General features: G+C 42.0%; 1 protein-coding gene across 1 annotated transcript in view; it reads right to left on the bottom strand.

The window, feature by feature from the left end:
- smg6.L (SMG6 nonsense mediated mRNA decay factor L homeolog) overlaps positions 1 to 24,630 on the bottom strand; it is a 191,930-nt gene that overhangs the window by 51,816 nt on the left and 115,484 nt on the right. The window contains exon 13 of the mRNA XM_018246139.2: positions 22,647 to 22,848. Coding sequence (XP_018101628.1) covers positions 22,647 to 22,848 — 202 coding nt within the window. The remainder of the gene's footprint in view (positions 1 to 22,646; positions 22,849 to 24,630) is intronic.

Below are 24,630 nucleotides of genomic sequence, written 5' to 3'. Positions count from 1 at the left end.
ATTAATTTTTAAGGTTTAGTTTTAGAAACAACATTTTGACAATGTTATATGACTGGTCAGTCAAAGAAAAATAAAAACCTTAAAAAAAAAAAAAAAAAGTTAATATGAGTGACACAGTTATGATCAATTTGATAAATGAACAAATCTCACGATCTGCCCCCAGGGAAAGTTTGCATGAATATATCATCTAACATTCCGAAGGTAGTGTTACATCTTATGGCAAAGGTACCATGCACAGCTGCCTTCTATACAACTGCTTAATGGAAATGTATAGTGCAACAATTTACTTAATTCTCTGCCATCCCAAGTGTGTATTTCCTACTAATAATTATTTTTAAAGAAGTACACTTTTGGGGAAAATGTCTAAGTATGGTGCCAAAACCTCTGCAAAACCACACTAGAACATGGGTAATGCACTCAGTATTCCAGAGCTAACTCAAATGTGATGCATGGGGTTTTACGTGGTGCTGAGACTACTTTGGCAACTTGTATTGCTTGTATAGGGGTGTTCAGATGATAAAGGTCCAATCATAAAAATACACCACCAACTTTAAAGGGAAAACTATACCCCCAAAATGAATACTTAAGCAACAGATCTTTTATATCAAATTAAGTGGCATATTAAAGAATGTTACCAAACTGGTATATATATAAAGCGAATATTGTCCATTTACATATTTTGCCTTGAGCCACCATTTGGTGATGGTCTGTGTGTTGCCTCAGAGATCAGCTGACCAGAAATACTGCAGCTCTAACTGTAACAGGAAGAAGTGTGGAAGCAAAAGACACAACTCTGTCAGTTTATTGGCTCAAGAGACCTTACATGTATGGTTTGTTTGGTGTGTTTGTGTGCATCGTCAATCCTACGATCCCAGGGGGCGGCCCTTATATTGTAAAATGGCAATTTTCTATTTAGGATTACCCAATGGCACATACTTCTAAAAAAGTATATTATTATGAAAATGGTTTATTTATAAGAAGCAGGGTTTTACACAAGAGCTGTTTTATGCAATAGCTTTTTATAGAGACCAACATTGTTCGGGGGGTATAGTTTTCTTTTAAACCAGGTTATTGTCAAGGTTGCAAGGAACAGTTAGTTCAGTGTAAAAATTAAAAACTGGCTAAATACGCTGTGAAAAATAAAAAATGTTTGTAATATAGTTAGCCAAAAATATAATGTATAAACTATACATAGTTGACTAACTATTTTAGAAACATTTTTTATTTTGCACAGCCTATTTAGCCAGTTTTTATTTTCATACTGAACAATTCCTTTAATACTACATATAACATAACAGCACATATTGTACATCACTGTGGGCCCCACTATGCCCTGTCCTGGGTACTCCTGGTGCCCAGTGTTATGTCCCGACTAACATGCAGAAGAGTTTATATGCCAATGCTGTGGGGGCCGGCCTGATACCCACGGGTCGGGGGGGTTTGGGAAGACCTCGCTGCTACTCTTGTGGGTGGGTTTGGGTTGTGCTCTTCCGCCTGCTCTCCCCATCCATGACCTTAGACTGCCACCTTCTGACTTCCTGTATTATAGGTTTTCCCTGCCGGCCCCTTTTGTGACATCATCGTTGGGGCAGGTTGGTGCAGGTCTATAAATGGAGGGGGGAGGGGGAAGCCAGGTGTGGGTCCGGGTCAAATTTATCTCAGTCCACACATCATTACTGAGGCAAATTGAAGAGGATTCAGATGGGGTTTTTTTTGCCTTCCTCTGGATCAACTGACAGTTAGGCAGGTTAAAAAAAGTTGAACTTGATGGATGTGTCTTTTTTCAACCTAACTTACTATGTTACTAGCCAATGCCCCGCTGGAACACTGGCTTTGATACAGGACACACAATGTTATTAGTGACCCATTTGGTCCTGGCCTTATGGACAAAAATGTAAGTAGCAGACTAAAGGTGGCCATACACAGAGATTCCTATGGCCCAACGATCGGATTACAATGAAGCAATAAGTGCGGTCGGCTCACGGGACCGCGTCAACGAACAGATGTGGTCCACGATCCAATGGGATTTTTACCCCTCCAGATCCACATTTGGTCGACTCTAGGCCAGATATCAATCGAGGAAACCTGTCGGAGGGCCCCACACATGGGCCAATAAGATGCTGAGTCTGTCGGCAGCTTTTATCGGCCAGTGTATGGCCAGCTTAATGGTTAGATCAGTTTTTTATTGAAAAGAACAGTAATCTTGTTAAAAAGTAGGAATTCTTGAGGTAAAACAGATGCCACGACACATTGCTGTAAGAAATGAATGTATCTCTTGCTCTATCACATCATCTCTCTGACAATCTGCATCTCTGAACCACTGGGCCTATCAATTGGCCAAGTATCATACATCTTCTAAGTGGCAGCACAAATAGAGAACAATTGGCTAGAAAGCAGATGTGCACTCTTGGTGCTCATATATCCTCTTACTGCACGTTCTCTGCACTCAGCGAGCTCATCCATACATTCACACGTTTCGTACTTCTGATATAATTATCTCAGAGAAATTATAGGGAGGGGGGAGGCCTCTGTGCAGCAAAAGGCAATTACAGGAAGATAAATTTCCTTCTTGAGGGAGCTGTCATGGCTCAGGCAGCTTCATTCCACACTGAAGTGGAAGCTTCGGGTCATGCTTGGTTTACTTGAAACAATGCCATCACCTAAAGCTGCTGATCTTATCAGTGTGTCTGCAGATGTGCAGCGTGGCACTGCCTGAAGTTACAACATCTGGATGGGTGCCAGCTACAGAAACAGGACGCTTCCCTCTCTGCTTGGAAATGTGCGAGGTTAATCTCCAAGCCTCACATAGAGTACAAACAGAGCCAGTTGCCACTGGCAAGTATCCAAAGGCCAAGCAGGGAAGCTGGACATATCAGCTCAGGCCATACTGAACTCCAGTGAGGGTTTGGAACGGAAGAGTCATTAACCCACACGCATTTCATACGCATTCCAACTAAAGCTAGTCACTAGCCTGGATGTTCCCAGAAGCTGCCAACAGCCCCTTATGTCAAGGCTATCTATTGCTGAGCTTTCCAGGCTGTACATGTGCAGATAAAGAAAGCCCTGGTTAGGTATGAAAAGGAGGTTGGAAAGTAACAACTTAAAAAATAACATCACGCAAGATCCAAGAACTAGCTGCCTTCACGAACCAGAGCCGGGCCAGGCGCCGTAGACAACCAGAGCCGGGCCATGGGCCATAGACAACCAGAGCTGGGCCAGGCGCAGTAGACAACCAGAGCCGGGCCAGGCACAGTAGACAACCAGAGCAGGGCCAGGCGCAGTAGACAACCAGAGCAGGGCCAGGCGCAGTAGACAACCAGAGCAGGGCCAGGCGCAGTAGACAACCAGAGCCGGGCCATGGGCCATAGACAACCAGAGCCGGGCCAGGCGCAGTAGACAACCAGAGCCGGGCCAGGCACAGTAGACAACCAGAGCAGGGCCAGGCGCAGTAGACAACCAGAGCCGGGCCAGGCGCAGTAGACAACCAGAGCCAGGCCAGGCGCAGTAGACAACCAGAGCCGGGCCAGGCGCAGTAGACGGGCCAGGCGCTGTATACAACAAAATTCAACGTTATATATGCAAAATAAATGCAAATAAATGACTATTACATTTTGAGTGTCCTGCTGTTCCGACCCTCACAGTGATGTCACACAAGATCCACCAGCATTCACAGTACAGGATCTATCTACCTACATAGAAATGTCATACAATCTCACATTACAGTAATCAGTCACTCAGCAATGTCAAGCAATGTGTTTCCAAGTAGGACAATTAAATGGAGACATTTAACATATATTTCCTACATTCAAACATCGTAGGTAGTGATGAGCGAATATTATATTTCATACATTACAAGGCTTTGTCCTGTGGATAACATGAACATGGGGGTTCAGCAAATTGAAACTGGTAGAAACCTGGTAAAGAGAGGGTACCGAGACAAGATAATTCAGAATAAAGGAAAAGTTGTATTTTCTGTCAAATATACCCTTTGGTAATACACTTCAATCATCCTTTAAATAAAAACTCATTGTTGCCTTATTTTAATAACCACAGTTTCTTCCAAACTGGCATTTCAAGTTTGTGCAGTAATCCCGAAACACTTCTGCCAAACACAATTATCTTACGCACTGATATTTATCTGCTGCTGAGCAACCCCCTCCATACCCACCCAAATTACATCTAAGCATTTGGCCCAAACCATCAAAGCCTTCAGCGATGCAGCTCCTCCTCACAAGTTCTCAGCCTTAATGTCTACATGCTTCCCAGTCTTCTGATAATTACCAATGCCTCTCCCTTTATTGGCTTTGCTCCCCCGCATTTTACTTGATGTACCCGTTGACTGGCATTCCTGCGCCGTCAAATTTGTTCCAAGCTTTCGAGGAACCGTATGCTAAACAAAAGGGGAAGTTCAACCAAAAAGTGATTAGTATTATCTACAGGGAGTTAGTCTAATTAATGTTAAAGTCTTTCCATATTAAATGTGCTTTGGCTATCCTGCCAAAATAGGATATGGTGATTTATATATGCTTTTCTAACTGAACCAATTTGAAGTGCAGCAGCAAAGAGTGACTGAAGTTTATCAGAGCACAAGTCACATGACTGGGGGCAGCTGGGAAACTGACAATATGTCTGGCCCCATGTCAGATTTCAAAATTAAATATAGAAAAAAATCTGTTTGCTCTTTTGAGAAATGGATTTCAGTGCAGAATTCTGTTGGAACAGCATTATTAACCGGTGAGTTTTGAAAAAAAAACATTTTTTCCCATGACAGTATCCCTTTATGTAAAAAGTTGCCAAATGCAAGTGCCAAGCTAATCTTTAGCATTTGACTATGTACTGCCAGTAAAGGCAACTCTTGTAGAGGAAGCCTGCGGGAGCAGCGATGGCCAGAAACAGTGGCAGTCAGTGACTTTGACTACAAATGGAACAAGAGCTGGCCTACACAGATACCAGAAAAACATCTGGTGGGCCCAGGCACCAATTAGCTTTGGCTTTTGCTTCTTATGTCTATATAATACACAAAAGCCATGAATATCCTGTAAATTATATCCTTATAAACGGTGAGTTCTGATGTCATCAGTTATAAACCGTGAGTTCTGATGTCATTTCTGTCACATGACTCATTGAAATTTGTGTATTATAATAAATAAAGTACCCCCAGTTGTAAAATATGAGGATATTAGAAGTTACCTCAGAGTTCCATGACCTGTATAAAAACACTCGGCCTTCGGCCTCGTGTTTTTATATGGTCATGAAACTCCTCGGTAACTTATAATATCCCTATATTTTACAAAAGGGGGTACTTTATTCACTATATAATGGACATTTTCTGTTTTAGTTTTAAAATGAAGTAAAGACACAGAGGGAAGGATAAATGACAGTATACAAAAAGAAGAAGCCTGTGGTACAGGAATATGTACATGAAAGGCCCTGTATTTTAACTGTCATGAATAAAGGATTGATTTTATTAAACTAGACCCTGCTGGTGTTCCGTATAATACATGTTTCTACTATTGGATGAGGCCTTCCAGGGGATGAATGGTGTGTTGTAGCACGGCGTGGAGTGAAGTCCGATGAGTGCTCCTGTTTTGTGCTTCTTGTTGGTGTTTATAAAAAGAAGAGTTTAGGCCAGGCCCGCGAGCCGACCACCCCTTGTGTGACCCCCCCCCCACATGAAAGTCTGCCTGCTGTGTCTTCCAACCATGTGTAAAATTTAAAATATATCACTACAGAGATTAATTGGCCCCTCCATTGTTTAAACCTCAAATTCACACTGTAATCCCCTGTATTGTTCACATATATAATCCCCCCTTGCTTTGTTCACACTTGTAACACCTCTATTGTTCACACCCCTAAAGCCTTGTACAGTTCACACCTGAGACCCAGACTGAAACTGCCACATTGTTTACACTTATACGAAATGCAGGAGGGGCACCAGAACTGTGTCGCTGTATGTAGTACAGTATGAACTGCTTATCTTAGAGTCCTGATAGGTTTCCCTGTCTCCTGCTCTGCTTGGCCTTCCCTATGCTCCCTGTGTGTGACATACTCTGCTTGCACAGTGCTGCTTGTGTGTCCTATTCTCTGCTTGCCTAGTGCTGCTTGTGTGTGCCATTCTCTGCTTTCCCAGTGCTTCTTGTGTGTGCCATTCTCTGCTTGTCCCGTGCTGCTTGTGTGTTCCATTCTCTGCTTGCCCGGTGCTGCTTTGGTGTGCCATTCTCTGCTTGCCCAGTGCTTCTTGGGTATGCCATGCTCTGCTTGCCCAGTGCTGCTTGGGTGTGCCGTTCTCTGCTTGCCCAGTGCTGTTTGGATGTGCCATTCTCTGCTTGCCCTACCCTGGTAGTGGTTTGTTCTGGAGGTTTGTTTCGCATTTGGAAATTGTTGTTCGGGGCCCCTAAGCTGTTTTAGCATGTGAATGATGTTTTATCCACAGGGTGTATGTTTTAACATGACTTCAAATTTTCACATATGAGTGATGAGGGATATCCCTGCAGTTAGCACCAACCATTTGGTTGTTTGGTGTGCTACCACAGTTAATGTGAATATGATCTTGAAAGTTCTTGTGGTAATGTGGGTGTGGTTTATAGCAGGTGTGGTTTAAAAGGGGGAGTGGTCAACACTGACTTCCATTAATGGAGCTCCACCATGTAGGCCAGAAAAATTTAGGCCCTTGGTACAACAGAAGTTGGCCAGCACTGGTCTAGTCTAATAAAGAAGTTGAGTGAAGAAAAACAGAAAAACTGTTTGGAGAGTGGACCTTTGGTCTAAAGCTGATCACAGACATTCAGATTTTACTCCTAGAACGAGGAACATTTGGACATTGATAGTTTGTTTCAATGCAACAATATATTTATAACGGTATAAAGGCTGGAGTGACTGGATGTGTAACACAATAGCCAGAACACTACTTCTTGCTATGCAGCTCTCTTGGTTTCCACTGATTGGTTACCAGGCAGTAACCAATCAGTGACTTGAGGGGGGGGGGCACATGGGTCATAAATGTTACTTTTGAATCTGAGCTGAATGCGGAGGATCAATTGCAAACTCTCTGAACAGTTATGTCCCATGTGGCCCAACTTCATGTCGCTGACTAACTTAGAGTTAGAGAGCAGAAAAGCAGGAAGTTGTTTTCTGTTATGTTAGACATCCAGCCACTTTAATTTTGCACAGCCTATTTACCCAGTTTTTCTTTTTACACTGAACGGTTCCTTTAAGGTTATTAATAGGGTTCCTGCCATCCCAGTTTGCAGCATCAGACTGGGAGGTCTGGGCCCACCAGGACTGCCACATCAGGGGGTGTACCCCCCCCCCTCCGGTTGCAAATCCTCTTCAGTCCTCCTCACCACACCAGAGTGTACTTTATTTCTTCCGGGCCCACTGGGTTTCTTCCCAGTATCCCACTAGCCCAGTCTGGCTTGGGTATAAGCACATATGTGGGCTGTAATTAAGCATTTGCTCTTGTGCTATGACATGCAACATATTTGTATGCTGCTAATTCTGTCAGCATGTTTTCTGTCCACCTCCCCAAATGAAAAGAAGAATGGCCAACATTTGCTTTTCACTTGTACTGATGAAGTCAATTGTGCTGTAAAATGCAGAATTAAGTGAGTGTAAGAAAAGAAATGTTATGTAGTGCAAACATATGCACAATGTATACAGTAATTATTATGAAACACAGACCTATTATGCAACATAAAAAGGGCAAGGCCGAGTAAAAGAAGCACAGCCGCTAAATGCTTTAAGCCCCTCCCCAGGACATTCTAGAGCCACACCCCTCTAGTTTGGCTCAAAGTATTACTGTGTCTGACAAAGTTACAGGAGCATTTACAGTACTTCTTAGACTGCTGCCAAAAATATGTAAATGTACAGTAGTGACAGGGAAGTTATTACGATTAAATAATAAATCAGTCATTTGCTGTATGAGGCTTGCAATATTCGGCAAAAACAATTGTGAGTTTCGACAACTTTCTAAGAACTAATCACCATTCCTGTACAACCAGATAGCAAGCAGTAGTAATATGCACTGACTAAGCCCTCTCGTGCTGTGCAAGGGTGTGTATGACTAATACCATAACATTAACAAAGCACCGAATAATACCTCAACATGACAGCAGAATACAGGTGTGTACACTATATAGAAGAGTATTAAAATCACACAGGGCTTCCGTGGCCATATAAAACATCTCCAAGAAGACTTCCAATAGCCTCAAAGTTAATAACAGAGGATACCTTATTTTTATAGCACACAAATTATTAATTTTCAAAAACCATTGATTAAACCTAATAATCTTATACATGGAATAATGTCCCCCTTATTGTAATATATAAGGATATTATTTCATAACCATTTAAAGCACACGGCTGAGGGCAGAGTGCTTTTACAGAGGCCGGGGAACTCAGAGATGGCTTTTAATTCCACAATATTTTACAAGAGGGGGTACATTCTTTTTATATTACATAAGTTTCAGTCATGTGACAGAAATGACATCACTAAGCACCGCTTATAACTTTTACGTTGGTTGTCATTATTTTTTTATAGTTTTAAAATGATGTGCCTTCTTCTTCTGGTTCTTTCCAGCTTTCAACTGGGGGTCACTGACCCCATCTAAAAACAAATGCTCTGTAAGGCTACAAATGTTGTTACTTTTTATTACTACTCTTTCTATCCAGACCTTCTCCTACTCATATTCCAGTCTCTTATTAAAATCAGAGAGCTGCTGAATAAAAAGCTAAATAACTACAAATAATAAAAAATAAAATGCAAATTGTCTCAGAATATCATTCTTTACATCATATTTAGTTACCTCAAAGGTAAAAAGTATTTATAAAGGTATATACAGTATATTTATAGCTTGTGTGTTATTGATTTTTTATTTCATTTAAGAAGCAGCCAGTATAATCTTTTCTTAAAAGGAAAAAAAGGCTCTGCTCCCACTAAGAAAAATCAGCTTGCATATTTAAACCCATAAATGGTCTCCATGATCCCTTGATACAATAGTGATTAGGAGGAGATGTATACGTCATTCTAAGTTAATTTTTAGGTTGTGAAGCTATCTCTCAGACTTAATGTAGGTCTTGGGAGAAAAAGATTTAAGAAATGCTGACCTAAACTGAATCCTGCCTGTCATGTAGGCACCCAAGCTGCTCATTTGTCTATACCGCCCATAAGGATGGTACATCTTGTATGAACGTAGACTTAGTAGGAGGCCACATACAAGTAGTATGAAAATGAGGACACCAAAGCAGAAGGCTGCAAAGAAACAAAGGCAGTTGGTATACTACATACAATTCTTCATTAGAGAACTTGAGATAAACTGATATCAAGGTGCACCATAAGGGGCCCAGGCATAACAGAAAAAAAGTCATCCTTCAGTAAATACACACACAAGAGTCTAAAACAGTGACCCCAACAAGTAGCTTGTGAGCAACATGATGCTCTCCAACCCCTTGGATGTTACTCCCAGTGGCCTCAAAGCAGGACCTTATTTTTGAATTCTAGGCTTGGAAGCAAGTTTTAATAGCATAAAAACTAAGTATAGTGTCAAGTAGAGCCTCCTGTAGGCTGCCAGTCCACATAGGGGCTGCCAAATGGCTGATCACAGCCCTTATTTGGCACCCCGCTTGTGTTGCTCCCCAACTCTTTTTACATTTGAATGTGGCTCACTGTTAAAAAAAGGACACTGGGCCATTTATTGGTTACTGACACAGAAAATTAATAAAAAAGGAGTACTCAGAAATTTGTAATGAAATTTTCTGATGACCCCCTAAAATTTGAAATGTTACATTCCTGGGTGAAATTAAGTCTATAGTGCAAATATAAATTCAACTTTTATTCAACACGTTTGTCTTTGAATGTGCATAACAGATTGGGCATGCCGGAGAAATTTTCATTGGTTCCCACTTTTGAACACTTCCACAATACAGAATTCTCAATAAGAGTAGTTTTTCCTAAGTGAACATATATAGGAGCCTACCAGGAGACTGTATATGGGCCCCAGCATCCCAATTAAGCTTATGTCCAAGAAGCAATATAAGTTTGATGCCTGCAAACCCAGAGAACCCAGTACGTCGTCAGACTTCCCATGTAATATATATTTCCTTTTAAATACACATTAGGGAAACACCAAAGCCATCTGGAGATGATTTATGAGGTCAGTAAAAGGTGCCTACCACCTTGTGACTTTATGGCTGCTACAGCAACACGGTTACCAAGGAATAAAGAAAAGATTATTAGCATTTAGCATAGCTACCAGCCATTCAACTTTTAACTCAGTCTGTGCCCTTATAACATGATGATAAATGGTCTGAGAGTACTGGAAAGAGAGTAAAGGCAATAACTAAATCAACCTGAACATTCATTGAGTGCCTCTTCATTCTAGAGCATCTTTAGAATTGGTGTACGGGTATGGAATCCGTTTTCCAGAAACATGTTATCCAGAAAGCGTCAAATTACAGAAAGGCAATCTACCATAGACTTCATTATAAGCAAACAATTCTACTTTTTATCTGTAATAATTAAACAGCACCTTGTACTTGATCCCAACTAAGATATAATTAATCCTTATTAGAAGCAAAACCAGCCAGTTTATTTAATGTTTCAAGGATTTTCTAGTAGACTAAAGGTATGAAGATCCAAATTACAGAAAGACCCCTTATCAGGGAAACCCCAGGTCCCAAGCATTCTGGATAACAGGCCCCATATCTGTATTACACTAGTTGTCACACCCTTGCTGAAGATAACCAACTATTTTTCAGGGCTCCAACAATGACTGTTCCCCTGTTATTTTGATACTTGTACCCCTCTGATGGATGCCATGGATTACCTAATTCAGGTAGAAAACCATATAAGCAGGCATAGTAAGATCCGAATTACGAAAAGATACATTATCTGGAAAAACCCAGGACCGTGCATTCTGGATAACAGGTCCGATAACTGTATGTAAGTTTTAGGACTCAACTGCAGCACCAATATTGCTTTAAATGGATTCTGTAATGACTTTTATGGTGTAGTTTTTATTTCTAAATTACACTGTTTACACTGCAAATAATTCACTCTACAAAATAAAATTTCATTCCTCAACCAGCAAGTTTATTTTTTTTAGTTGTGATTTTGGAGTGTAGGCAGCCATCTTAGGTCATTTTGCCTGGTCATGTGCTTTCAGAAAGAGCCAGCACTTTAGGATGGAACTGCTTTCTGGCAGGCCGTGGTTTCTCCTACTCAATGTAACTGAATGTGTCTCAGTGGGACATGGGTTTTTACTATTGAGTGCTGTTCTTAGATCTACCAGGCAGCTGTTATCTTGTGTTAGGGAACGGTTATCTGGTTACCTTCCCATTGTTCTGTTGTTAGGCTGCTGGGAAGGAAAGGGAGTGGGTGATATTACTCCAACTTGGAGTACAGCAGTAAAGAGTGACTGAAGTTTATCAGAGCACAAGTCACATGACTGGGGGCTGTGAGGCAACTGACAATATGTCTAGCCCTACATAATATTTCAAAATTAAATATAAATCCGTTTGCTCTTTTGAGAAACGGATTTCAGTGCAGAATTCTGCTGGAGCAGCACTATTAACCGATTTGTTTTGAAAAAAACATTTTCCCCCCCATGACAGTATCCCTTTAAGTAAGTTATTTTTAAGTCCCTGGACAGTTGATATGAGTGGAAAATACAAAATTGCTTTCCTAGATCGAGGCATTCCCCATAAAAATATTCTGTAAATATGGATGTTGTTCAATAGACGCCTCAAACAAAAGAAGCCACTGGGCAGCTCCCTCCCAGCTATGGCATGCAGAGTATGAATGTTCTGCACACAAACAGCACATCAAGTGGTGATAAGCAGAATTCACCTTATCTGTGGATGTGTGGTGTTGAGAATGCATAAGCAGATCTAAAGGAAATGCCCCTCACACTTACACAGGATTGAATATTTTTATATAAATATATATATATAGTGATGCCAAAGATCTATCACTGATTTTACAGAGCAGTTACAGGCCTTATTTGTTGGATAATGTATGGTCACAGCTATAAAACTGGTTTTCCTTGGCTACAATGCGACAGGCCCATAGGAGAGAGAAAATATGACGACTGTAGCTGACTAAACGTCTTCATTCTAAAATGTTTAATCAGCAAACATCAAAGGCCAAGCTCTAAAGTTTCCCTGTCTAATAAAGGAAAGATGCCTTTGAGTCTGGGTCGGTAATGAGGGCGCTGAGCAGAGGGCCTGGCGCTGGCAAGCTGCTGCCTTGTGGTCTGCTAACATATTGCGAGAAGCTTCTGCCAGTGTAACAGGAGCTGGCCTAGGAGCTGGAGCAGAATCCTAATAATACTAATAAGCGGCACGGGAGGGACTGTGCAGGAAGGGCAGGGATCCATACTTTCTTCTCTCTCCCCCCAAACAAGGGAGTTCTGGGTCGAGAGCAGGAGACATGCAAGGCCGCGGAGCATAGAAATATTTCTAACGACTTTCATAATGGAACACCAGTTACTCTGAGACCACAATGAGTTATCGGGGGACTTTCCATGTCCCGCGCCGCAGAATGTAGTCCTGTGTTATGTGTTAAACAACACGATACAGTTTTAACATATTAGAGCTCTGACCAAGACCTTTCCAGATGCTGTCACTGTTCTCTAGCACAATGTTCACAGACAGCTCCACCCTAAAAGCAACATCTCTGGTGAGGGCTGAAGGGGACCCTGGAGGCTCCCTACAAGAAGAGGCAAAGATGCTTCGCACCTGGCTAAGGAGTGACGCTATACTGGAGAGAGGCCAAGACAAACTGGCAAAGTACCAGCTAAAGCGGACATTAATAAGGCAAGCTGTCACTCTCCGCTTGCACACATCTCCCAAGGCAGTGAATTACCTACAAGCGCAGCTCTCCTTCCCTACTTTCATAGCAAGGTGTTAAGGGGAGAAATGCTCCCTAGAAATGTGTGGCTAATAGTGCTGCCCATACTCTTGTTAAACAATCAAAAAAATGTGTCATGCTTTCATTAATAACGGATGGGATAGTGCACCTCTCTAACTTTTTTGTATCATGTAGACTCTATATTCTGAAACAATTTGCAATCGGTCTTCATTTTTAAAAAAAAAAATAGTTTTCTATAAAACCTTTTTGTTTTGTAGCTCTTCTGTTTGGAATTTCAGAACAGGTATGGGATCAGTTATCCAGAAAGCTACAAATTACAGGATGGCTCCCTCCCATAGACTCCATTATAATCAAATAATCCAAATGTTTTGAAAGGATTCCCTTTTCTCTGTAATAATAAAACAGTAACTTGTACTTGATCCCAACTAAGATATAATTAAAGGAAAACTATACCCCCCAAACAATGTAGGTCTCTATTAAAAGATACTGAGATAAACAGCTCATGTGTAAAACCCTGCTTCATGTAAATGAACCATTATCATAATAATATACTTTTTTAGTAGTATGTGCCATTGGGTAATCATAAATAGAAAATTGCCATTTTAAAAAATAAGGGCCGCCCCCTGAGATCGTAAGATTCACTGTGCACACATACAAACCACATGTAAGGTCACATGAGCCAATTAACAGACGGAGTTCTGCCTTTTGCTTCCTCACTTCTTCCTGTTACAGTTAGTGTTGTAGTATTTCTGGTCAGGTGATCTCTGAGGCAGCAAAGATAGAGTCACAAAATGGTGGTTCAAGGCAAGAGATGTAAAAGGCCAATATTTATGTAAATATATATTCCAGTTTAGTAAGATTCTTTAATATGTCATTCAATTTGATATAAACTATCTGTTGCTTAAGTATTCATTTTGGGGGTATAGTTTTCCTTTAATCCTTATTGGAGGAAAACCCAGCCTATCGGGTTAATTTAAAGTTTACATTATTTTCGAGTAGGCTTAAGGTATGAAGATCAAAATTGAGGATAGATCCATTATCTGGAAAACCACAAGCATTTTGGATAACAGGTCCAATACCTGTAGGGAGATCTGTATACTGCTGTTTTAAATAAAAACGATACCCCCAAACAATGTAGGTCTCTATAAAAAGATATTGCATAAAACAGCTCATATGTAAAACCTTGCTTCATCTAAATAAATCATTTTCATAATAATATACTGTTTTAGTAGTATGTGCCATTGGGTAATCCTAAATAGAAAAAGGTGATTTTGTGCTACTCGCCGTTAAATCCTTTTCTCTTCAGACGTCTGTGGGACACAGGGACCGTGGGGTATAGTATCCACCACCAGGAGGCAGGACACTGAAGAAGCAGAAGACTCCTCCCCTGGGGCTATACCCCTCTACCTTGCGCTACTAACTTCAGTTTTGTTCAACAGAAAATCAACAATATAACTTTAACTATATACAGCAGCAGACTATAATACCTTGAATACAGGCAACAGAGGGTCTGCTTCAAGGGAAGGGAGGTACTGTGTCCTACAGACGTCTAAAGAAAAAAGGAATTTAACGGTGAGTAGCACAACATCACCTTTTCTCTTACAGAGATCTGTGGGACACAGGGACATACCAAAGCTGTCCCTGAATGTAATGGAGGGAGGAAGCGAGGCCTATGTAGAAACCACGGCCTGCAGTACCTTCCTGCCGAAGCGTGCATCAGATGCTGCAAAGACCTCAAAATGGAAGAATTTTGCGAATGAATGAAGGGAAGACCATGTCGCAGCTCGGCTAACCTGGTCTGCGGAAGCACGGTTCCTGAATGCCCAGGATGTACTCAGTCCCCTTGTGGAATGAGCCCTGATTCAGAGTGGAGGGGTTTTACTCCGTGTTACGTAGGCTCTACGGATAGTCTCCTTGATCCACCTAGAGATGGTGGCTTTCGACGCTGGTGAACCCTTCCTGCTCCTGGAAGGTAAGACCAGAAGTGAAGTGGTAGTTCTAATTTCCTTTGTGCTGTCCAGATAGAATTTAAGAGCTCTTACCGGATCGAGGGAATGAAGTGCTACTTCTTTAGGATTTTTTGGCTGTGGACAAAAAGTAGTAATGGCGATCTCTTGATTGATACTTGATTGAAACTCCGACACTACCTTAGGAAGGAAGGAGTTGTGCATCGGACCGCCCTGTCTGAGTGAAAGATCAGAAATCGAGTTTGACAAGACAGTGCAAGACTCCGCGCTGAGGAAATGGCGAAAAGGAAGGTAGTTTTCCATGTCAGCCAAATCAGCGGTATCGAGGCTAGTGGTTCAAAAGGGGGGTTCTGTAGTGCAGAAAGGACTAAATTGAGGTCCCAAGGTGGCAGAGGTTCACGATAGGGAGGGGCTAGGTGTGCCACCCCTTGGATGAAGGTGCGGATGTCCGGAATGAGAGCCAAACTTTTTTGAGCAAGGACAGATAGAGCTGAAAGTTGGGATTTAAGGGATCCCGGGGATAACCCTTTCTCCAGGCCTTCTTGCAGGAACTCCAAGATGTTGGGAATGGAACATTTGTGGCGGGCACACCAGTCCTTATAGCAATTCCATACCCTATAGTACACCTTGGAAGAAACTGGTTTCCTGGCTGCCCCCATGGTCTGAGCGACAGATCTTGCATATCACTTGCGCTGAAGGGTTAAAAGCTCAACAGCCATGCCGTCAAACGCAACACGTTGGGTTTGAGATGAAGAATTGGCCCTTGGGCCAGAAGGTCCGGGATTAGCGGAAGTGGCCATGGATTGTCGATGCTGAGCGTCACTAGGTCTGAGAACCAAGCCCGTCTTGGCCAATGTGGGGCAATCAGTATGACTGTGCAGCGTTCCCGTAATTTCTTGAGAACTCTTGGAATGAGTGGAAGAGGAGTAAATAGGTAGGCTAGCCGAAACTCCCATGGAGCGGTCAGTGCGTCTGCGGCTAGGGCCAGCGGGTCCCGGCAACATGCCATGAATTGAGGAACCTTGCAATTGGCCCGAGATGCCATGAGGTCCACTTCTGGAAGGCCCCATTTGTGAACTATGGTTTGGAAGACATCCCTGTTTGAGAGACCACTCTCCTGGATCGAGCTGTTGTCGACTGTGATAATCAGCTTGCCAGTTTTCTAGGCTGGGAATGTAATTGGTCGTCAGAATCACTTCGTGATTTTCGGCCCATGCCAGGATTCGACTGACCTCCTTGAGGGCTGCACGGCTTCTGGTTCCCCCTTGGTGATTGATGTATGTCACCGTGGTGGCATTGTCTGACTGGACTTTTATCGCTTTCCCTTTCAGTTGTTGTTGCCAGTATAGGAGAGCAAGTCGAACTGCTCTCAGTTCTAGGATGTTGATCAGCAGTTTGGCCTCGTTCGGAGACCACTTGCCCTTAGCTGTCTGAGATAAAAACAGCGATCCCCATCCTTGTAGACTGGCATCAGTTGTAATGAGTTGCCATAGCGTCCTTTGCATCGGTTTGCCTCTTGCTAGATTCTGTTGGTGTAGCTACCAAGTGAGTTATCTTCTTGTAGATGGGGAAAGGACTATTCTCTGTGTGAGATAGATCTGCTTCCACAGGGATAGTATATTTAATTTTAGTTCCCTGAGATGGAATTGGGCGTAGGGAACTGCCTCGATGGAGGCTACCATGGAGCCCAGAACTTTCATCGCAAACTGGACTGTGGGCTGCCGATCTTGCAGAAGACGTTGAATTAGAGTATGAATTTTTGTAATCTTGTCCTGAGGAAGGAATACCCACTGAGTCTTGGTATTGAATACCATGCCGAGGAATGGCATTTGGTGACTTGGGGGCATGTTTACTAACATTGGAGATAAATATCTGGAGAGATTTCTGGAGATGTTGCCCATAGCAACCAATCAGATCTTTTCTTTTGTTCTCTAAGTTATAGATGGCCGTTTAAATCTAATTGCTGATTGGTTGCCATGGGCAACATCTCCAGAAATCTCTCCATATATTTATCTCCAATGTTAGTAAACATGCCCCTTGGTGTTAGGTGAGACTTTGTGTGATTGATCTTCCAACCCAACCTGGTCAGGGTCTGGATCGCCAATGTGAGCCGACGTTGCGCTTACAGAACGGAAGGGCCCTTGAAAAGGAGATCATCCAGATATGGTGTGATGGAGATCCCCTGGAGTCTTAGCGTGGCTGCCTCGGCCATCACCTTGGTAAAAACTCGTGGAGCCGAGGTGAGACCGACGGGTAAGGCAGTGAATTGGAAGTGTTGGTTCTTAAAGGCAAAGCGCAAGAACATCTGATGTGGAGGGGAAACGGGGATGTGGAGATAAGTGTCCTTGATGTTGAGTGCAGTTAGCAGATCCCCTGGGTTCATTGCCGCGATGACTGATCGTAGAGACTCCATTTTGAAATGGGAGAATCGGATAAAGGGATTGAGATGTTTCAGATCCAGAACTGGTCTGTAAGATGAGTCCTTCTTTGGGACTATGAAGAGGTTGGAGTAAAAGCCTTGAAACCGTTCTCCTGTGGAAACTGGGATGATGACTTGTTCTTGAAGAAGATCTTGAATCACGAGAAGATGGCTGCTTGCTTTCTTGGGTCAGGTGGTATGCGTGACATGAAGAATCGAGGAGGGGGGGTGCTGACGAATTCTATGCGATAGCCTGAGGATACCAGTTCGTGTGCCCAGGGATCTTGGGTGAGATTCACCCAAGCTTCCTGAAAGTTGCGCAACCTCCCCCCTACTGGCTCGAAACAGTCATGTGCTGGGAGATTTGTCAGAAGTCTTGGTTTGGGAGTGCTTCCCTTGCCAAGTAGGTCTATTTCGGTGTTGGAAGCGGTTTTTGGAGCCAAATTGATTGGTGTAATCTCTATCTGATGAACTCTTTGCGGAGTAGTGCCCTGTATTCTTGAAGGGGCGAAAGGAGTGTCCCAGTCGAAAAGTCATGCGGGGCTTCGTCTGAGGCAGTAGAGTGCTCTTGCCCCCAGTAGCTTGACTAATGATTTTATCCAAACAGAAGCTTGCCGTTGAAGGGAATCATAGTTAGAGATTTCTTGGACCATAAGTCTGCTGTCCACAATTTAAGACAAAGAGATCGGTGTTCCCTTGCCTGTATCTGCTACCTCAGCCTGTGGTTCCTCGTATGAGAAAAAATGCTCCCTGTGGGAGATAACCTGTCCGATACGTTCTGGATGGCGAGCGGTAATCCGTGCGTCCGTGCTTCAGGATGGCGAGCAGGAATGGTGCGGGAAGTGATGTCAGCATGATGAAGGCGTGGGAAGGTACTCACCGAAGTTCCGCCCTGAGCGGGTACCGGGAAACGCTCATGCTCGCTGAATAAAAATAATTTATTACCGCTCACCACCGTCACTGAATACAGAGGCTGCTGAGGAGCGCGTTGCAGAGCTTAACACTGTGCGTACTCACCAGTAGTTGGGAGTCGGACCCTTACGCTATGATTAGCTGGGGTCCTTCCCAGATCCTTGTCCTTGGCTAGTGCGGGTGCTTACTACTCTTCATGTGAAGGAGGGTAAAATGGCTGCATGGTGTGCTCCGGAGGAGGCTCACTCACCTGCTACCGCCAATCCCACAAAGGGGAAGCCGCTTTAGAGTTATTCCGCAGTGGAAGCTCTGGGTCAACCCCTAGGGCCAGATACTGGCTGTTAGAATTCCTTTGAGGGATGGAAAAGGTCCTGTCTCCTTGAGGACACTGAAAAAACTGAAGTCAGTAGCACAAGGTAGAGGGGTATAGCCCCAGTGGAGGAGTCTTCTGCTTCTTCAGAGTCCTGCCTCCTGGTGGTGGACGCTATACCCCACGGCCCCGGTGTCCCACAGATCTCTGTAAGATTAATTGCCATTTTAAAAAATAAGGGCCGTCCCCTGGGATCGTAGGATTCACGGTGCACACAAACATACAAAACAAACCACACATTTTAAGTCTTTTTCTTCCACACCTCTTCCTGTTACAGTTAGAGTTGTAGTATTTCTGGTCAGGTGATCTCTGAGGCAGGACACAGACCATCACGAAATGGAGGTTCAAGACAAGAGATGTAAAAGAGCAATATTTTAAATATATATATATATATATACCAGTTTGGTAAGATGCTTTAATATGCCACTTAATATCATATAAATCTGTCTATTCATTTTGGGGGAAAGTTTTCCTTTAAGTAACAATTGACCAGTCATAATGTCTCCTAGTAAATAATCTCTCTGATAACTAGACAATTTTTTTCAATTTTTTTTTGACGACCTCTCAAGATAGCATTTGTAAAATGGAAGGGACAGATTACCCAAGCTGCTGTCTGCAACAGGTTGAAAGCAAAAATTCACAGCAAGGAAGTTTCTGCAATGTATACTCTGTCTAAACTTGTTTCTTCTTGAACCCTAAAGACAAATGCTAAGTGCTGGGTCTCTGGGATGCTGTTGATTAGCCACTGCCAGCTGTCTCCATTGTGGAATGAGATCCAAGGCTGAGTGTCCTGCCGCTTCCCTAGTACACATTCCAGCACCGTGCTTTACTCTCATTTCTGCTTCACAGTGCAGCATTCAGGTTGCTTCAAGCAGCATCGCACCTGCACAGGCAGGCTTATTTCTCCAGGGAAGAGTGGGTATGATAAAGAAATGCAATCACTAATTCACACACAATCTTGCCTGTATACCACACGCAAGCCGGGACGGCTTTTCGCACTACTAGTTTGGCAGCTTAACCCTGAAACTGGAGGAGTTTTCACAACTTTTAGCAAATCCTCATAATTACCGATCCATGTTTTATAGCAATGGTTTCACTTTCATGAATACTAGGGAGTGAAGCGATACCCAGGGTAAGAATGATGCTTAACAGCATTTAACCTCTGTAATGCCAATGTGCTCAAATCTACTTTGCCCGGAGAACTTTTCCCCCTTTCCTTCCGTTATTTGTGCATTTAGGAAATGGCGCTCTACCACATAAGCTAAGGGTATTAATCACTGAATGTCTGGTTTTAATCCACACACTCTGGGTCCTGGACGGATGATTATCTGGGGAAGGAGTATTCCCTTAATCTAGCTGCACGGCCAAGAAAACTGCAAATGAAAAAAGCAGAGCTAAGCAGCAGTCAAACAGTTTACTTGGTCAGACGCTGCCTCGGGGAGATCCATCTGCAGCTTTGCTAGGGCTGGTTTTTTTTTCTATTTCTAATAAAAAAATATTGCCTGTAATAAGCGAGTACTGGGGCCATGAGCAGATAGAACACATACATGTGCCCACCATGGGAAGAAGGAACTAATGGTCAGTCTTAAAGTTACAGTCTACCGACTCTGGCAGTGCCATGATTTATTTGTATAATCCCACAGATCATCAGGATTAATGGAAGTATATTTTGTGCACCAGTTGTGCTTAATTTAGGCTTCAGCAAACCTATACAGTGACCTGTAAACTGTCATAGCTGCGTAGGGAAAAATTATATTTGAATGCCTACATTTACCCACCATATGAGAGATTTTAAATATGTAACTTTAAATAAACAAGGCTTTTACATGAACTCTGGGAAAGAACCTTTCCATAATAACACACAACACATTCCGAAGGGGATGTGATTGGTGTATAAATATAAGATGAATATGAGGCACTTTGAAACAATCAAGACAGGATAAAAGCCGACTGGGTTATTCTACGTAATCAAAGGTCTGTGCCGGTTTATCAAGAGGAGATGTTACCTCTTCAGTGCAGTTGGAATGATGTACTGGAAAAAAGCAAACAAGTGAATGGCTGCAATTAACAAAGATAAAGCCGTAAGGCTTCGGATTCAATGGGCAAAATGCATTGAAATAGATGTAAAAATAAAATGTCCCGTAGCTAAATATGAACATTAGCTGACTGTAGGGCTGCAACTGCCTCAAAACACAAAGTAGTTCATGCATCATTTATCAAATGATGTTGCTTGTCAAATTGTAGATAGAAATTACATTAAAGGTCAATTAAACCCCGGATTTATTTTTGTTTACGGTGCAATACAATGTGTAAAGCTGTTGTATAAAATTGCTGCCTTTGAATAAAGTACCAATGAAGCACTGCTTAAAGGGATGCTGTCATGATTTTTATGGTGGTTTTTATTTCTAAATTACACTGCAAATAATTTACTCTACCGTGTAAAATGTCATTCCTAATCCAACATTTGTTTTTTTAGTTGTAATATTGGTATGTAGGCGCTGCACTATAGAACTGCTTTCAGGCAGGCTATTGTTTCTCCTACTCAATACAATTGAAGGAGTGGCAGTGGGACATGGATTTTTACAATTGAGTGCTGTTCTTAGATCTACCAGGCAGTTATCTTGTGTTAGGGAGCTGCTATCTGGTTACCTTCCCATTGTTCTGTTGTTAGGCTGCTGGGGGGGGGGGTGATATCACTCCAATTTGCAATGCAGCAGTAAAGAGTGACTGAAGTTTATCAGAGCACAAGTCACATGACTGGGGGCACCTGTGAAAATGACAATATGTCTAGCCCCATGTCAGATTTCAAATTTAGAAAAAAAAAATCAGTTTCCTCTTTTGAAAAATGGATTTCAGTGCAAAAGTCTGCTGTAGCAACACTATTAACTGATGCATTTTGAAAAGAAACATGTTTTCCCATAACACTATCCCTGTAAGTACAGAGGAAGGTGCCATTTTACTTCAAATGGGTAAAAAAAAAAATGGGCTAATGCACCCTATAATGCTTTTTGATTATATGGGGTATCTGGACTCTTTTAAGGATGTGTACCCTCCAAAGCATTCATTATAGCCCCACTTATGCTCAAGCACGGATATTAGCAGATAAGCTGATGCATATTCCAGGGAGAGGCAGGAGAGGAATAGGGAGACCGTGGGTGCTTTCTTTCAATGTGTAGTATTGCTGTATGATTCATATAGAAGCACTTAGCACTGTCTGCACAAAGAAAATATTTAGCTGCCCTATACAATGCTGGACAATCTATTAAGTGTTATTAGTCAATACTTGAAATGGTTCAACTGGCAGAATGCCACATATAAAATATGCCAATGTCAGTCAAAGTTTCTAAATGACATACTGCTAGTATAGATATTAGAAAGGGGGAAAAAAAACAACAGTTGGAAATCTCACGAGAAGGCTTCATTTAACAGGAATGATAAAGTGCCAGTCCAAGCCAACCTGAAAGCTCCAAACACTGAAGCAGAGCAGTAGATTCAGTCAGCCCGACACATTGGGGAATAAGCTGATTTTTAAGAAAGCTTTCTGTGAGTTCACACACAGTTTCTGCTTCTCTCTAGTCAGCTATTTATCACTTTCCTCTTTTGAAAAAAAAAAAAAAAAAGTAAAAGCCCTGGCAGATATCCTGGATGAGAGTTCTGTGGTGGATGAAGAGGGTGAGTGAAGGGGGAGTTTGCATGATGCAAACCATTTGGAGCTAAGTGAGAACGCTGCCAATACAAGTTGCTCTATTCAAACAAGTAAGGAAATGATGGGACATAGAGAGACGGGCCAAAGAATGCATGCACACAATGAGTACAGACACACACACACAAGTCACACATACATGGCACACAAGGAATGAGGAGAAACATCACACGTCCATATGCAGGCATATTTCTCTAGAGAAAATGCAGAGCTGCCTTTTTTTTTTTCTTATGACACAGACTTGTAGGTCTGCGGTGAAAAGGTCAATATTTTCCCTGAACACCCAATTCAATGACTTCACAGCACATTTTTTGGGGGGTTGGAGAAACTTGACGATAGAATAGAGTAGAGGGGGCATGAAGGAGCTGGAAGACAATAAGGAATATGGCCTGTGGCCCAATACTGACCTTGTCTGAAGTCTTCTCCACGTAGCATGGATCCTGGGGGGCAGCCAGAAGTGGGACAAAGCCAGAGAGAAGACGGTCTTCTTCCAGGATAAGGAGTGAAAGGTCATCATCAGGGTCTTTATAAAGAGGGACCTCGGACTGGTTCACAGAGGTCAAAGTGTTGCAAAACTCTGCCAACACTCCCCACACGTCTATCATAGGCCTGCCAAAGGAAGAGCACCACAGTTGAGGTTACTTCTTTTGCTGCCCACAAACCTCATGCTCATAGTAATAAATAAACATAATTTACTATATACATAGATTTAGCAATTACTTGGTGAATTTTTTTTCTCATTTTTGTTTTTTTTTTTTTTTTTTTTTTTTAAAATACAGTTGCCTGTGGATAACTTATTTTGGTTAAAGCTGTCCTTGGCTGAAAGCATATTCTGCTCAGGCCCAAACAAATATTTGAAAGACACCAAATTGATAACTCTTGGAAGTAGTCCCATTCACAGGCTTATGGGTCAAGAAACGCCAAATCCGCAGGAAGTGTTAACCCATTATAGACACTGTTACTTCGGAGTCTATGATAACGTCTGTGTCATTACCTGGAAGCCTTGAGCAGGCCACTTCATAATCCTTTAGCCTATAAATGACATGCTTAATAGGATTCTTTCATGATTTGATCGTGTCGTTTTTATTTCTAAATTACACTGTTTACACTGCAAATAATTCACTCTACCATATAAAATTTCATTTCTGAACCAAGAAGAGAATTTTTTTATTTTTAGTTGTAATATTGGTATATGTGAGCAGCCATCTCAGCTCATTTTGACTGGTCATGTACTTTCAGAAAGAGCCAGCACTTTAGGATGGAATTGCTTTCTGGCAGGATGTTGTTTCTCCTACTCAATGTAACTGAATGTGTCTCAGTGGAACCTAAATTGTACTATTGAGTGCTGTTCTTAGATCTACCAGGCAGCTGTTATTTTGTGTTAGGGAGCTGTTATCTGATTACCTTCCCATTGTTCTCTTGTTAGGCTGCTGGGGGTAAGGGAGGGGTGATATCACTCAAATTTACAGTACAGTAGTAAAGAGTGACTGAAGTTTATCAGAGCACATGACTGGGAAAACTGACAATATGTCTAGCCCCATGTCAGATTTTAAAACTAAATATAAAAATAGTTTGCTCTTTTGAAAAATGGATTTCAGTGAAGAAGTCTGCGGAAGCAGCACTATTAACTGATGCATTTTGAAAATGCATCAGTCCCTTTAAGACATCAAGGTAATGACACAGAAGTTATCCCCTTGTATGAAACTCACTTTAGTTTGGTTTTGGTATCATAGCAGTGCAACAACTCCAATCTCTGCCCACAATAAGCTACACCTGCTCACTTCATTACCAACTGACTTCAAACATTATTGTCCTTCTGAGGTGGAAAGATTAACCACTCTACATAGCTGCAAGAGAAATACTCTTTAAAATGTCCTTAATGATTCTAGAATAACATCATTCAATTTTTCATGACACTGTCCCCACTGGAGGTCACTGTTTTATTACTGCCGGTGATCAAGTCTTCCCTGTGCCTCATCAGAACAATTACAGAAGTAGTTTAAACTCAAATGAATACATTGATACCAATTGACTTTAATATTAGCAGAGATCTATTAGGGAACCCAAACACCCACAAGGATCATATTCCCTTTGAATGATTTGAAGAGTTACTTGTTTTGCATTACTTTTAAAGTCTAATCAAATTCTACAACGTTATAGTGAGAAAACAGATATTGTGTTGATAACTGGATGTACCCATTAAATGTATTCCTATTCTTGAATCTCTTCACTATACACGCAATTCATTTTCCAGGATGGTAATAAAAAGATGAACATGCTTGTTGCATTGTATCTCTGATGCTTTATATTTGCAGTGTTTGTTTATATTTTTTTGAAATATGTTCAGTGCCCAAAATGCCTTTCACATGGAAGAGATTGGAGCTACATCAA

The sequence above is a fragment of the Xenopus laevis genome, chromosome 2L, assembly GCF_017654675.1.
Source record: "Xenopus laevis strain J_2021 chromosome 2L, Xenopus_laevis_v10.1, whole genome shotgun sequence".
Classification (NCBI taxonomy): Eukaryota; Metazoa; Chordata; class Amphibia; order Anura; family Pipidae; genus Xenopus; species Xenopus laevis.
This window is presented reverse-complemented; position numbering and strand designations above follow the sequence as displayed.